Consider the following 15,250-nt stretch of genomic DNA (forward strand, 5'->3'; position numbering starts at 1 on the left):
CGTGCTTAAAAAAGCCTTTCTTGTTATCTGAAATGGCACTGTCCAGTTTCAACTCTGAGATTTGGCCTTTCGTGTCTTTTACCTGTATATATGAACTACAGCTCTGTAATCTTCTTGCAAAGCCTGACCTTGCTTCCAGAGATCATACAGTTTCTTTTTCCTCGAGCTCCACAAGGAGTTCCCTCTTCAGCCAAGGTGGTCTTCTGCCCCACTTGGTTGACTTCTAACACACTATAATTGCCTGCTCCTCTGCTTCTAAAAGGTGGTTCTTAAAAACATATGAGCCCTCCTGGAATCTTACGCCCTCGAAAGCAGATTCATAGGGAACGCTGCTAAGTATCTCCCTGAATAAAGTTTGCTCTGTTGAAATCCAGGGTAAAAACTGCTGTCCTTTTTTCTCTCCTTACACTGAAAACTTTAAATTCAACCATTGTGTGATCACTGTGGCCGAGACCGTCACCTACCATTGCATCTCTCATGAGTCCTTCTCTATTCACAAATACCAAGTCTAGGAGGACACCTCTCCTAGCTGGCTCACTAAGTACTTGAGACAAGAAGTTTTCTTCCCCAAAACTCAGGATTTTTCCAGGCTTTCTTGTCCAGAGCAGTGTGGTATTCCCAGCTGATGTCTGGAAAGTTGAAATCTCCCATAAGGACAAGGGCTAGCGACCCAAAGATTTCTCCTAATTGTCTATAGGATAACTCACCTGTGCTAACAGGCTGGCTGGGTGATGGGTGGTAGACACCCACTACAATGTCTCCTTTGTTTTCCATCCCCCTGCTCCTTACCCAGAAACTTTCAACCACATCATGACTAACTGTAAGGGCTGTACAATCAAACCTCTCCCTTATGTAGAGGGCAACTCCTCTGCCTTCCTTGCCCTGCCTGTCCCTCCTTGAGCAGCCTGTAGCCCTTCATCCCACCTACAGTCCCAACTCCCAACTGTGGGACTCGTTCCACCAAATCTCACTGATACCAATGATATAGCTCTGGGAACTGACCAATGCTTCCAGTTCATCCTGTTTGTTTCTCATACTGCATTCATTGGTGTACAAGCATTTCAGATGTAGTGCTGAGCCCTCCATGCTCCCAGGAGCAGCATAAATGTTCCCACTAGCATTGCCACCCTCAGGCAATGCCATGCCAACCCTTGGCATGCTTTCAGCTCTCCTGTTGGTATCCTCTTCCCCACCAATTCTAGATCGAAGTCCTCTTATCAGTCTTGCCAGCTTATGAGCAAAGATGTGTTTCACCTAGCAGGACAGGTGGGTCCCATCAGGCCCCAGCATGCCTTGTGCCTTGAAGACTCTTCCATAGTTATAAACCCAAAAGTTTAGGCAGAGGCACCAGTCCTGAAGCCAGGTATTGATATCTTGGGATTGCCTGTTTGATCCAAAGTCTCTCCCCATTACAGAGAGGACTGAAGAAAACACTGCTGAATTTTTTAGCATTCTTCCCAGGGCCTGAAATCTGTTTTGATCAACTTTAGACTTTTTGTTGCAACATCATTAGGACCCACGTGAAAGAGCAGGGGTGAATAATGGTCTGAAGGCTGTTTATCGAGTAGTGACATCCCTAACCCAGGCCCCAGGGAGGCAGCAAACTTCCCCGAAAAAGCAGTCCAGTCTGCAAATGGGTGCTTCGGTTTTGCACAAGAGGGAGTCACCAGTGACCGTACCTTGCTGTTTTTTCTTCTCGGGGCTGGTCTTAATGCAGGTCTTGTTGTGAGAAGTTGGTCGATCTGACCTTGGTGAGAGTGCTTGCACAGGTTCCTTCTCTTTCATTACATGCTTCGTTTGTCATACCCAGGGCCTCATACCTATTCTGTAAAGACAGCTGAGAGGGTAAGAAGGGGGTTCTCTTACAGCTTCATGCAGTAAGCTGCTTCCACCCCTCCCTGTCCCTCCCACGTGCCTTCCTGCTGGCACAGAACAGATCCTGGACCTGCCATGCTGAGTTGGCTTGTGTGCATCAGAGATGGCAGAGCACAGCTCCAGCTGTCATAAAGCTGGGTAGAAGGGAGTTCTGCTTTAAAGTTTTCTCCAAAGAACAGTGTTTTCTTTCTCTGTCTCATTTATTTGTGTTGTGCGTCTTGTCTCTGGAGATAAGAGGTGGGGGAAACGAGGGAAGAAAGATGACTCTGATTTTAAGTTTCTCAGTGCCATGTGACAGGTTTACATGAACTGTTTTCTGTCACAACAGTTTCTGTACACTTTAACAGCTCTTCTTTGCAGGGTCATACTTTGCCATGTCCAGAGTGCTGAGCTACACATGCCATCAGCAAATTCAAGTCTTCTCATAGACATGGCAAGGAGACAGGAGGGGAAGGAGGTGGCCTGTCCTGTATTTTTGGTGCAGTTGAATGCTGAATCCATTTTTTTTTTTTTTAGTATTTCTTCTTCCTCTTCTCTCCCATATATCCATTATAGTGGGATGAGGTAAGTGTCCTGGATGACAAGAAGCGCCTGATCCGAACCTTTGAAGTCTGTAACGTGGCTGAACCAGGTCAGAATAACTGGTTGCGTACTCACTTCATAGAGCGACGCGGAGCCCACCGAGCCCATGTCCGCCTCCGTTTCTCAGTGAGAGACTGTGCCAGCATGCGCACCGTGGCCTCTTCTTGCAAGGAGACTTTCACACTCTACTACCACCAGTCAGAGGCTGACGTAGCCTCTCAGGAACTGCCAGAGTGGCATGAGGGCCCCTGGACCAAAGTGGATACTATTGCAGCTGATGAAAGCTTTTCCCAGGTAGACAGCACTGGGAAGGTGGTAAAGATGAATGTTAAAGTACGTAGTTTTGGGCCACTCACCAAGCGTGGCTTCTACCTGGCCTTCCAGGACTCGGGAGCCTGCATGTCTCTGGTGGCAGTCCAAGTCTTCTTCTACAAGTGCCCAGCTGTGGTAAAAGGATTTGCCTCCTTCCCTGAAACTTTTGCTGGAGGGGAGAGGACCTCGCTGGTGGAGACACCAGGGATGTGTGTGCCAAATGCTGAAGAAACAAGCACGACTGGGTTCTCAGGTGTTCGGCTACACTGCAATGGAGAAGGAGAGTGGATGGTGGCCATTGGAAGATGCACCTGCAAAGCTGGCTACCAGCCTGCTGATGATGAACGAGCCTGCCAAGGTGAGAGACCCTTTTCCCCCCCACACCCCTTAGGCAGCCACTTCTTTGTTGATTCTCTCATTACAAGTGTTTGACGTTTGCCAGAAGTGCAGAGAGTGAGGAGATTAAATCGTTGCTCACAGGGAACGCATACTGACAGCTTCTTCTGATGCTTTTAGCACCCTGGGCTGGAGCTGGCGTGACCATCTCTTGGTGCCAAGAACATGGTTGGAAACTCCACTCAGGCCTTAGTTCAGCCTGCCACCAGAGGCAGCCTGTTAGGCTACAGACATATAATAGCAGGAGTTGTAACTTGCCACATCTAACATAGCTCCACTTCTTCACCAAGAGGTGATGGCATTGAAGGGGAGATGGACTGTGGAGCAGAGCTGAGGAAGCCCAGTGCTGATACCCTCTGTCATCCTAACTAGCTTGGGCCATATCGCCAGTGCTGCTGGAACTAGTATTAAGAAAAATGGCAAATGGCAGCAACCTGGTCATGGGACAGGGAATGTGCAGCCCAGATCTATGAACCTGAGTCAGTAAGAAGAAACAGTCATAATGGTATTATCATTGCCTTTAATGTGCACTCTGCCCTGGGGCCTGTGGTATTGCCTGTGAAAGGCTTATAGGAGAAAGTAGAGTAAATTACATATCACCCAGTAATCATATTGGGCCAAAATCTGACCAAGTCTGACCACTCAATCTGATGTCATGACTGTCTTCCTGTCTCAAGCTTAAGACAGTCCATTAGACCAAACTGCTTACATTTGTTATATAATTCTGTATATAACGTTCTTTTGGTGCTTCCTTGGCTTTAATCTGCGTCTATTCAAGATCTCTCAGCAACGTCAAATGTTGCTGCACTGCACTTAATACTCTAAAAAATAAATGTAATGTGGAACCTAGTTTTGGCTGCAGACACAATCTTAAAGTTGGGTTGTAATTTGTTCAAATAAGAGATTGATTGGGACATTGAGAGTACAAATATTCTGGTTACTACCAAGTGCAAATACAATGGATAGTTAATGTTTGTCAATATGTCACCTTAAATTCCTGTTTCATGAATTGATTTGGGTTGTGTGAAATATTTTTTTTAAATACAGTTCATTGTGCTAGAGACTTATAAAGCAATTAAAATTAGTAAGTGCTTTTTATTTGCTTAAGCTCTGAGAATGATTAAAATGTGTGTGCCTTTTTATCCTTCTTATCCTGAAAGAAATGTAGCTACATTCATACGGTGCTGCTTCTGAGGCAGAAAGCCCAGACAGACGTAGAGCAGCTCTATATGGCACAAAGCTTGTTGTCTGCATCAGTAGCATGACTAGTTCACAATCCAGGTGATTCATAATCCAGTCAGTAATTTAGTATCAGTAAGTCTTAAGCACTTAAAAAATATGGAAATTAGGCTTGGCAAATGAAAATAGGGATTTTTAAAGAATTGATCTTCCCTTTTTTGTAGCATTCAATAAAAGCTGATATGCCCTTGCAGGCCCATTATCACAGAAGCTGGAGACAGATGAAAATAGTAAATATTTTAAGGCATAACTGAAATAATGACAGTCTGTCAAACCACAAAACACCATTCCCATCATTTACTTCCTGAGATTCCATGTGCTGCTTAGAACAGCCAAAGACAACCATTAATGAACCTTAATGTTAGAAGGTATTTTTTCTCTTTGTGTTTCTTGTAAACTTATCTGGCTTGATCACCATTCCTGATCTCTTCTCCTGCTAACAGTGTATTGCTGTCCTGCCTGGATGGAGCTGCATTCAGCTTGCATAGTTTGTCCCCCTTGCTTGGTGTTTTCTCTGTGTGGCGGAGTCCTTCCCAGGACTTCTCTGTGTGTTCTCCCTTCCTAAGAACACTGCGATGCAAAGTCGCTACCATGTTCTGTATGCAACACACAACAAAAGCAATAGCCCAAGGACAAATTTCTGCTGATGATCCTACAGGGAGCTCTTAATAAGACTGAAGAATGAACCGAGGATAGGAAGAAGAAGCATTTTTCCTTCTTATACTTTAGTAGAGGAGTGTGTGGGCATTGCCCTCACTCATATGTAAGCCTGTGGAGTCCTTCCCGGACCAGCCACTACCTCTTTATTTAGAACAAAGTATCTAACAAGAACCATTCTCAGCAGATAGGTAGAAAGCCCTTTTGGTTTTTTCCTGCCCCCTACCATGAGTTAAGATACTTGATTTCATTAGTTTCATAAGACTGTCTGCTGTTTCTTCCTATACGGCCAATTTCTCCAGCCAAATGGAAGAGTGAAACAACATCCTTGGGTAAGCCCTCTAGGTGATGTGGGATGTGCTATGTGTGAGATTCACTTTTGACTTTACCCAATTCAGTTTTTTCTCATGCTGAACAGCCAGAAAGGAGACTAGCAGTTTACAGAGGAAAAATGAAGGCTGGGACCTTAGCTCCTTTTCTTTCTGTAGGTGTATACAGACAGGGTGCTTGCCTTACAAGGTTTCCTGCAACTCTAAGTGGTTTTCTACATGGAAGGCCAGAAATGGAAAGTTCTGGTTGATTAGGCCATCCTAGGCTACTGGTTCCCAAAATTCTGGACTGGTTCGCTGTTGTCCCAAGTCTTCTCTTAGATCAACATGTTCATTACGGAAAACTGTTGTTCCTAGATTCCATCTCCACAAACCATTTTACAATATAACATGTTTCTTGGGATTCACTGCCAGCTGCTTATCATTAGCCTTTTGGGATATTTATATTTATATATTTATATATTTATATTGGGATATATATAAGGATGTAACATATCCTTAAGGGATTTAAGTTACCAGATGCTTTTGGAAATAGTACTTAGAATTCATGACTGAGACATTTTAAAAAATATTTCAAAAATGACAATGTGGAGAGAAAGAGGATGAGAAATGACTCCTTGATAAAGTGCTAAGCTGACTTCCAAATGAAGAAGGTGAGCCCTGCCTAAATCTTTCCTCTCTTGTTTTGCCTTTTTTCTTCACACAGCCCATTCCCTGGCAGTCCTCCCAAACTATAACTAGCTAGTAAGTGCTTCAGCTCCACCTCTTTTACCTAAAAATCCCTTACTCAACTGATGTCCTATTAACAGTTCAGCAAGAAACGATTCTTATCACTTAATTTGTTTTATCTCTGTTGGTTTGATGCTTTCTTTTTCTATTTAAAAAACCCAGAAGCCATACTCTTCACTCCTTATGTTTCTTGGGTTTTCCACTTTCTCTTCCCCACCTAAACAGCTGCAGAAACTATGAAACTCTAGGTCAGTATAGGGGCCTATTGTGTCACCATGCCTTGCTTCTAGCGCTGGGAGATCCCACTGCATGGAGAACAAGGTGCAGGTTACACAGTAGCAGTCACTGCGAACAGCCTGGCTCGGTGGGAAGTTGCTTCCTACCACCATAAGCGGGTCATGGGTTTATTTCACGGGTGGGAGGGAGGCAGTGTTTTATCTAAAAGTTGCTTAGATATTTTTTTTCTAGTGCATCTTCTGCATGCTAATTATGCCATCCCATCTTTCTTGCATTCTAAGAGTAATGTCTAAATCATATTTCTACAGTATTATCAATAGTTAAGTCCTTGGCATCATCCTGCCCTCTGCAACGGCCAAGCTCCATCCTTTTTTCCAGCTGATTCAGTTCAGGGCTCGTCCTAGCAGTGCCTCCCACTATCTGGTTGAAGCCAGCAGCATGGCCGTGCCAGCTATCATCTCCTTACAGCTCCATGCTGACTGTGCTTTGTCTTTGTTGTTCCCACCTGAGGCCGTCTAGCTCTGCACATCCCGTTTTCCATAGCCCTTGGGCTGAGCTGTGCCCCTTCACCCCTCCTGGCCTGGCTCCGGTGCCAGTTCGGGCAAGCTGCACATCCAGTATGGGTTCCCGCTGCCCCACGGCACAGCCACCGCGAGCAGAGTGCCCACATGAGGAACAGATCCCTTGTCTCAGGCACATGCTTCCAAACGTCCTCCTGTCTCCCAGCTCAGTTCCAAGTCATACCTGGGTGCAAACAGTCAGTGTCACCTGTATCATATTCCCTAAAAACAGTGCTGGGGGTGCATATAGCCCTTCTGGAGTTTCCAACTGCCCTTCCTGGTCCCTCTCCCCTTGCTGTATTTTTTTTTTTTCTCTCTGGGAATATTTCCTCTGTGCCCTTACTGCCCAAGTGAGCTTTTCAGTGCCTCTTTATCTCCCTTAATGTCTTTGGTTCTTGGGCCACCGCCTCCCTGTTTTCGTGTTCTTCAGCCCCTTCCCTGCCTCCCTGCAGGATTCCCGCATGCTTCTTTGCGGGTTCTGGCACGGGATGCGTGTCAGGCGCTGCCCCTGCCGCTCTGTTGGTATGTGCTGGGCGCAGGGCACAACTGCAGCAGGGAGTTGGGCAAAAATGGGTCAGTGGCTCTGAGGTGAGCTGTGCCCCCTGAACTGCTCCAGCGTTCTGTTGCTGTGCCAAGATGTGAAAAGTGGCAGACAAGCTGAAGGGAAAGCGCTTGCTTACCCGGAGCTCTGCCTTCTCCCAGCCTAGCCCTGATGTGATAGGGGACGGCAGCTTGTGCTGCCCCCGAGGCACCAGCTCTGCAGCCCACTGCCCTCACACCGGGTATGGTGACTCAGTGGAGCTAAACCAGCATTTTCCTGGAAAGCACTGGTGCCTGGCAATGACCAGGTTGCTCTTGCCCCATGACAAGGCCACTGGCTCAGCTGGGGTTGGTGTTGGGTGGCAGGCGCGTGGTGGAGGTGCCTCGGGAGAGGCTGCTCTTGCTAGGGCTTTCCCTGGGGGGTGCTGAGGCAGTGGTGCTCGCTGAGGCAGAGTGCACTGCTCATTGTGCCGGCGGGCTCCCTTCGGCCAGTGCATGCCATGCCTCCAGCGAGCACAGCAGCTGTCTGCCGGGATTGCGGGGCCATGGCAGTGGGGTGACACCGTGATGTGCAGCGAGGAGGGAACGCAAGGTATGTGAAAGCTGGAAACTCTTATGGTGTGAAAAAAGAGATTCTTGGGAGACAAATGGGAGATAGATTCTGTCTGCATGTGGAAAGACAGCCCTAGGCTTACTGCAACTGCTTGAATAAAAGGAAGTGGCTTTTGCCTATTTGGGTTGCCAAAGGATTTTTATTTTTTTTCTTTCCTCTGGACTTGACTTTTGATAGGCTATTTATAGAGTGACTGGGCCGAGGCAGTGCCACCAAAAGCTCCGTGTCGTGGGAACAATTATTGTTGCCATCTGTGGGCTGAAGTCCCGAGTGCAGTGAGCTAGCATATCTTAGACAAATTTGGAAAGGGATAAAAGTGCTTGTCAACGTGGGCAGCTCCCTGTCTGGATGCAGAGGCAGGGGTCAGGGTTTAGGTGGAAACAGAGGGTATGAGATAGCTGCATTCGCTGCCCATGGAGGCCATTCTTCAGCTACATGGAGGCCATTTAGTGTCTGCTCTAGTCAGTCCTGCCTTTTGGGCCAAAACTGCAAATGTAAAATATAAGTAATTATGAATTTTGGGTCACAAACTTTTTCTTTTTTTTTTTTTTTTTTTTCTTAATATTTTTTTTTTTTAACTGTCTTCATTTAGGAGGTGGGGTGGATGTGAATCATGTTTAATCACTGCAAATCAGCTTTGCTTGCGTTATGCTGTATGTTTTCATTTGCTGTTTTTCTTCTGGATGTAGAAATACCCAGAGGCAGAATGAGAGTTTCAAAGCATGATCCTTTCTCTGTATCTGCCAGCCCTACTGGAAATACCAGCGTGAGATTATAGGTTTATGTAGTCATTAATTTATTTTCATTAGGCAATGCAAAAATAATCACTGTGGAGAGATCTTTCCTCCTAAGTTGCTCTTCATTCCACTACATAGTTCTTCACCTGCCATTTCTGTCATGTGAGTTGAACTGGGCAGGTGAATCTCTTCCTGATTGCTTTCCTTTACACTTTTCTCTGTCTCCTTTAATTTGCCTCGGGTTCCTCCCTCAGGGGGAACCTGCCAATGCTATTCACAGTTCAATTCTGAACACCTGAAATGATATGTGGTCTGGTGTCAGGGACTTTACCATTCTTTGTCCCCTGTTCACCCACAGTCATGTATGTGGTGAAGGATCTGGCAGTGGGGCAGCCAAGGCCACAGGGATCATCCGCACATTTTATTTTGCATATGTTTAAGGAAAATAACAGAATAGCTGAACATGGAAGAGACCTCCAGAGGACATCTCCTCTAGCCTCCCCTTGTTACACGGAGCCTTCTTATCTCCCTTCTCGCTGTGACGTGGTAACAGCATTTTAGGGTTGTTTTCTTGAGTAGAAAACTAAGCGATCACAGTCGGTGGTGGTTTTGCCCATTAATCGTCTTGTAAAATTGATGCATCTCAATGGAGACTTTAGCTCACTTCCTCTTGCATCTTCTTTGGGTCACTGAGGAGGAATGTGATAGCCATAATGGCAGAAATTCCACCTCTTTTCCCAAAAGGGAGGGATCATGTGAAGACAGAGGAATATCACTGAAACCTGTTCTGTTGATGAAACAGGTGCAGTGGAATTTTATTTGTCCAGTTTACTCAGCTGTAGTGGAGTGCTTATAAATGGGCTTGTGTGGCTCACAATCTCCTGCTAAATACAGGAGAAGGGAGTATTTGACCTGGAGACATTGGAGTGGGAGATATATTTACATTAAGCCTCCTACTTTGCTCTCGGTGGCAGCTGTATGACAAAATCAATTCAGACACAGGCCAGGCTCCTTCTAAAATGTGGTTAGGTAGGGGGTTTTTGTTGGTTTTTTTGTTGTGTTTTTTTTTTTTTTTCCCCTGCTGCTTGTATTGGAAGTTTTTCTCAGCAGCCTGCTACTTTAGTTGGTGGAAGCATTCTATTTAAACCTGTAATTGACTGTAAAGTCACCTGTTTTCATGCTGACATTGCTCTTCAGCAAAAATAAATTAATCTTCATTCACTGACTTTTGCAGTTCTGGGATTATATTCAAGAATAGATGCTGCCTCAACATGAGGCAACTTTTGTGACAACATGAGGAGTGCAGCACACTGCAAAGCGCGAGGGGAGAGAGCAGGAACCTGCCTTTGCATGTGGTGCAGGCATATAATGGCAAGCACAGTGCATGGACAAAGTAGTTAGATTTTGTGAGGCAAATATGAAAGAATAGCTGTAAGTATTTCATCTCTAGTATTTGTTAAGAGTACCTTTTCCAAAGTGTTGTCTCTATAGTGTTGTACTGTGTCTCTAGTATGAGGAGATAACATTGTTATCCACTGGCAGACACCATGTCCCTACACTGAGATTTGTATTCCTGCTGCGTTGGTCGATCGGTTGGTCGATCAGTCGGTTGGTTTTTATGAGCACCTGTTGAATGCATCTGGTCACTTGTGTGACCACTATGCTATGGAGTGACTATCTATAGCATTAATGAGATCTTGCATGGCCTTTTAAGCAATAGGCTTGCCCTACCTTATATAAACTGGTTTTCTTTACTGAGGTCATAGTGCTTCTGGCACATTCATTCCATTACATAAAACCTACAACATTGTGCTTTTGCTTAATACCTTTGTCTGACTCGTCAACAGTGTGCCATCCCTGCAGATCTCATCCCTGCATTCCCAGGCTCAACTGCAAGTTGCTGATAGACTTCAAAGGACCATGTAAAAATAAATGTTTATTTTTAACACAACCATATTTATTTTAAAATAAAATTTATTTACTAAACACCAGACAAATCCTTCTTCATTCATAGCTCTGTCTGGCTTTCCATATGATTTGTAAATCATATGTGGGGTAAATACTTTTTTGCACTGCAGGGGTAAAGTCTATATCTTCTCCAGATTTCCTTTTAGCATCACATAGACTGCATGCGATATCCTTGTCTGCTCGTTTTCACTATTGTGACTAGCAGCAAGGTCATTGCTCCACTTGATGTCAGGCTCTAGTACTGAATGAAGAAAAATAATCATTCTTCAGGGTCTACCCTGACAAGTGGAATGAATGTACCATTAGTTCTAAGCCTTGACAAAAGCTTGATAAAGGGTTTGATGCAAGAAAAAGCAGGACTTGTAAGAAAATAAAGATATTCACATTCAGTCAGCATTCTCAAATTTGAAATAAATAAAAGAAGTTCTCTGAAAGTGGTTAATTTTGGTTGAGTGACTATGTAGTGTGCTGGATGAGAACTGCCCATTCATAATACTCGTAGTTTCAGTACAGGTGCACTTGCCAACAGATGTGAAAATTATATTCTACATCTATGGCTGTTAGCAGAGCCTTAAACTGAATGAAAGGGGTGTAATTCATAAAGTGGACAAAATCTTAGTTACTTTTTCATCCCCAGGAACATAGGGACTGATTTTTCCATATAACAATAAATTGATTTTCTGCTGAATAAAGGCCTGAAGGCAAAGACAGTTGCTCTTTTCTTATCGTTGTCCATCCTATGCAAAATCACAATCTCTTCTTCCCCCTTCCTTATGGCAATGCATCACACACTGAATGTTGTCGTTTTCTGAGTGCTGGAAAGAAGCAGTGATCTCCTGTCTTAACAGCTGTCGTTCAGAGTTGTTGAAGTCCCTTGTATGGTCTGACCTGTTCCAGGGCTTATCACGCTTATCGCAGGGCGTGTGGAGGTTCCTTTGCAGTCAGAAAGACTTCTGAGAGAAAGGCTGAAGTGATGTAGCAGGCGTAAAGCTGATGGGGCTCCACAGATGTTATTGGCTGTTATGTCTGGACAGCGACTGTAACCTTTTCCCTTTTCAGCTTTGTTAAGGCTCGCATACCTGTGGTTCCACAGTATACATCAAAAATTCCACAGTGGGCTTTGAAAACCCAAAGCAAAGGGAATTGAACACATGTGAGAAGAAGATTAGATGAGTAAGCTACTCTGTTTTTCTGAAGTTGTTTTCCTTTGTTAAAAAGATGCATCAATGGCCACCCAGCACCTAGTTAGAAACATTTCCAAATAATTGTTACTGGAGGCAGAAGCCTGCAAGTACAGTAAGTAATAACCAGATGGGCTAATTCTGCAGCTTCTGGTGTGGTGTTCCATTTTGAAACATTCGTTAGGTACCCTAATTTCACATTAACACCTGTATGCAATATTCTTCTCTTACAGGTTTTCCATTTTTTTTATATACTTTTACTATCCATACTTTTTTGGAATGTTCTGCTTATGGTAATCCATAGGTCAGTTCTCCTGAGTGTGTCCCTTGGGTCTTTTGACATCAAAAGTTCATCTGGGGTCTATCTTAAAGTTTCCCATTCCCTGTAAATGCTCTTTATCATGAAGTTAGCTAACCAAATGCCAGTCCACAAATGAACTTTCACCTGAGCTTGTTCAGTCTGTAGAATCTGCAAGTGCTGTGTTTGTATTTCTATATTTCTATTTCTATAGAAAATCAGCTTTAGAAAACTTGCGTAAAACTTAGATTAAAATTATGAAAGCTTTATCCTGGTACTTCCAAGCACCTTCTGTTAGGTAATACAGTATAGAATCCTTGCTAAACCTAGAATGTGCCATACTCCCATCCTGTTAATAAGCTATTATTTCTTCATTTTCCTTCCCTGCAGGATGGATTTCCATTCTTGTTTCAGGTTTTTGTGTAGACATGTTCCTATGTGTTTGCAGATTAAATCTGACTAAATTAAGAGGCTTTTATCTATTATTGGGAAGTTTCCAGACCTACAGAAAAACAATGGGACTGCCAGTCTTAGTGCTTGCTCTGAATTTAGATACAAAATCAGCCGTGGTAGCTTATATTACTTTAAGCAATGAAACCGTGGAAGGCAGCATAAAAAATCCATTTTTGTGGCTGTGTTGGATGCAGGGAAAGAGGTGTGGGTAATACCTGTAACTGTTAGGGCAGTTTCCAGACAGGTCACATGCCGAGGCTCTTTGCCTTCTCCAGTGCTGAAGCTCTTTGAGTAAGTAATGAGAAGACAATTATTTCAGATGGCCAAAGCTGTCTCTGGACTGATTCTCTTTCATCTGCCAGTCAATCAATTTAATAAGCTACTGTATAGAATAAAATAAGCTGTTTTGGAATTACAGCTTTCATAATGCATGCTCCGTAAAGCAACAAGACCTGGAGTAGCTACTCCATGTAATAACTTCTCCCTACCATAGCAGCATGAGTTAAATGTAAATAAGCTTGTGTTGTTTCTGGAATCTGAATTAATGAGTTACCTGCTTTTGCCTCTCTCATTTTCCTCCTCTTAGCCTGTCCCCTTGGTTTCTTTAAAATATCTGTGGGAGATGACCCCTGCCATCCGTGCCCTCCGCACAGCCACACTCTGCTGCCAGGTTCCCGTGAGTGTGTGTGTCAGAACCGCTACTACCGATCTGCCTCGGACAATTCTGATGCTCCTTGCACTGGTAAGTATTTGGATGGAGTGTTTGAAAGAAAGTTAATGGGAGAGAATGTGCCTGAATGATTCAAGGGAGTTGCAATTCACTGCTTCTCATGACCTGTGAAATAACCCAACACTTGCCTTTTTGCTCCACCAGCTGACTGTGCGGTGTAACTGGTCACTGAAGGCAGATGGAAAGGCAGGAATGTTCCCACGTGCCTTTTACAATGTTGGTGCGGTGGTGAAGCTGTGTTTTGAGAATACTGCAGTGTTGCAATACTAGATGCTCAGAAGTGAAAAAATGTCAAATTTTAGATGACTCATGCAACCTTAAATTAGTCCATTGCAAGTATGCATAAGCTACAACTTCTAATGAGAAAATAATATACTAATTTCTCATGATATGCTAAACTCATTTCATACATGGGGTAAACATTATTCATTGAAGGAGATAACCATTATTTTCTTCCCTTTATAACTGAAAGTGTGAAGATATATTTACTACACAAAATTTGAATTCTGCATATTTTATTTATGGGAAAATAATTAATTTTTCATGGACTTTTCTGTGGTTCAGTTATGACTTTTCACAGTCATTGATTATGCATATTAATAGGTCAGGTAAGAATTATTAGATGTAGAAGATGACATAAAGTTAGTGATCAACACTCAAAAATACAGTTTGAATAATATATCAAACTTTACCCTTGAACTTCATGGAAGTGAAAGGGGAAAAAACTAAGTTCGTAAAGCATCTTGCAGACTCTATGACTCTGAAGTTAAACACTCAGAAATTAGGAAATGTGATTGTCATTTTTTTTCTGTAATCCCTTGCTTACTATACTGCAAAGAATCCATCAAGAAATTTTCGTTTCGCAGGGATTATTTTTCCTGAGAAGTTGTCAATCCTTTGCACTGACTGTGATGAGAATCCTCAAGAAAATCTTGTGTGTAATCATGCAATTAAATACTGTACTGCAATGCAAATGCTGAGTGGCCCAGTTAAAATCACAAAAGAAAATTTAATTCTGACATTTCCTGATGTACAAATACTTCATCTTGCCAGTAATATGTTTTTTAAAGTCTCCTGTGTGCAGATTTCCAGCATAATTAATTTTTTTAACAACACTGGAGATGTGAGTCCCCAGGGAAATACAGCTATTGGAACACTCAGATGCTCCAGCAATGCACGAGATTGCAGCTGGAGCGATCCCCACAGAGACCCAGTCCGCCGGCACGAACAGAGGGTGTCATCCTTTTTATTGATCAGCGTTAGCTTTGCCCATAGTTTTCATCGCTATTTCTGGACCGTAGAGTAATGGTGAGAATGAGGATTCTTGGATCCTGTTACAGCCTTCTGAGGGAAATGATCTTTAAATCATGTTCCCCTTGCCCCCCCTCCCTGCCACTGAGCTTGGCCTCTGTCCCTGCCCTTCCAGGCTTGCCCAGTTTGTGTCTGTGTCTGTGCCTGGGCTTAGCAGGGCGATGCTGCTGCTTATTTTTACCTGCCTCGGCTTTTCACTTCCCAGCTCCAGTGCTTGCCTCGTTCTCACCCGCCTGCCATCTGCTCACCCCCTGCGCTTGCCGCCTCCTCTTCGCTGTCCCTGTGCTAGCAAGGGAAGTGCTGGATGCACAGGATGGGCAGGTTTTCAGCGGTCCGAGTTTGCTGCCAATGCCATTCAGGAATCTGAAGGGCAGCAGGAATTGGGGAAACTGGCCTTCAGTTCCCGCAATAGGTGGAACAGGCTAGCTGAAGGCTGAGAGAGTTCGGAGGTACTTGGTGCCAAAGTAGAGAATTAGAGGTCTCAGTAGAGGCAAATCTTTACT

General features: G+C 44.0%; 1 protein-coding gene across 5 annotated transcripts in view; it reads left to right on the forward strand.

The window, feature by feature from the left end:
- The window catches only part of LOC121088532 (ephrin type-B receptor 5), a 68,270-nt gene that overhangs the window by 30,727 nt on the left and 22,293 nt on the right, over nt 1-15,250 (forward strand). For 4 of the 5 annotated variants that reach the window (XM_040594780.1, XM_040594779.1, XM_040594781.1 and 1 more), the window contains exons 4-5: nt 2,431-3,127; nt 13,293-13,448. In XM_040594780.1, the coding sequence (XP_040450714.1) occupies nt 2,431-3,127; nt 13,293-13,448 (853 nt within the window). The remainder of the gene's footprint in view (nt 1-2,430; nt 3,128-13,292; nt 13,449-15,250) is intronic. The other variant, XM_040594783.1, reaches the window with a different exon arrangement.

Source organism: Falco naumanni, chromosome 5 (assembly GCF_017639655.2).
Source record: "Falco naumanni isolate bFalNau1 chromosome 5, bFalNau1.pat, whole genome shotgun sequence".
Taxonomy (NCBI): domain Eukaryota; kingdom Metazoa; phylum Chordata; class Aves; order Falconiformes; family Falconidae; genus Falco; species Falco naumanni.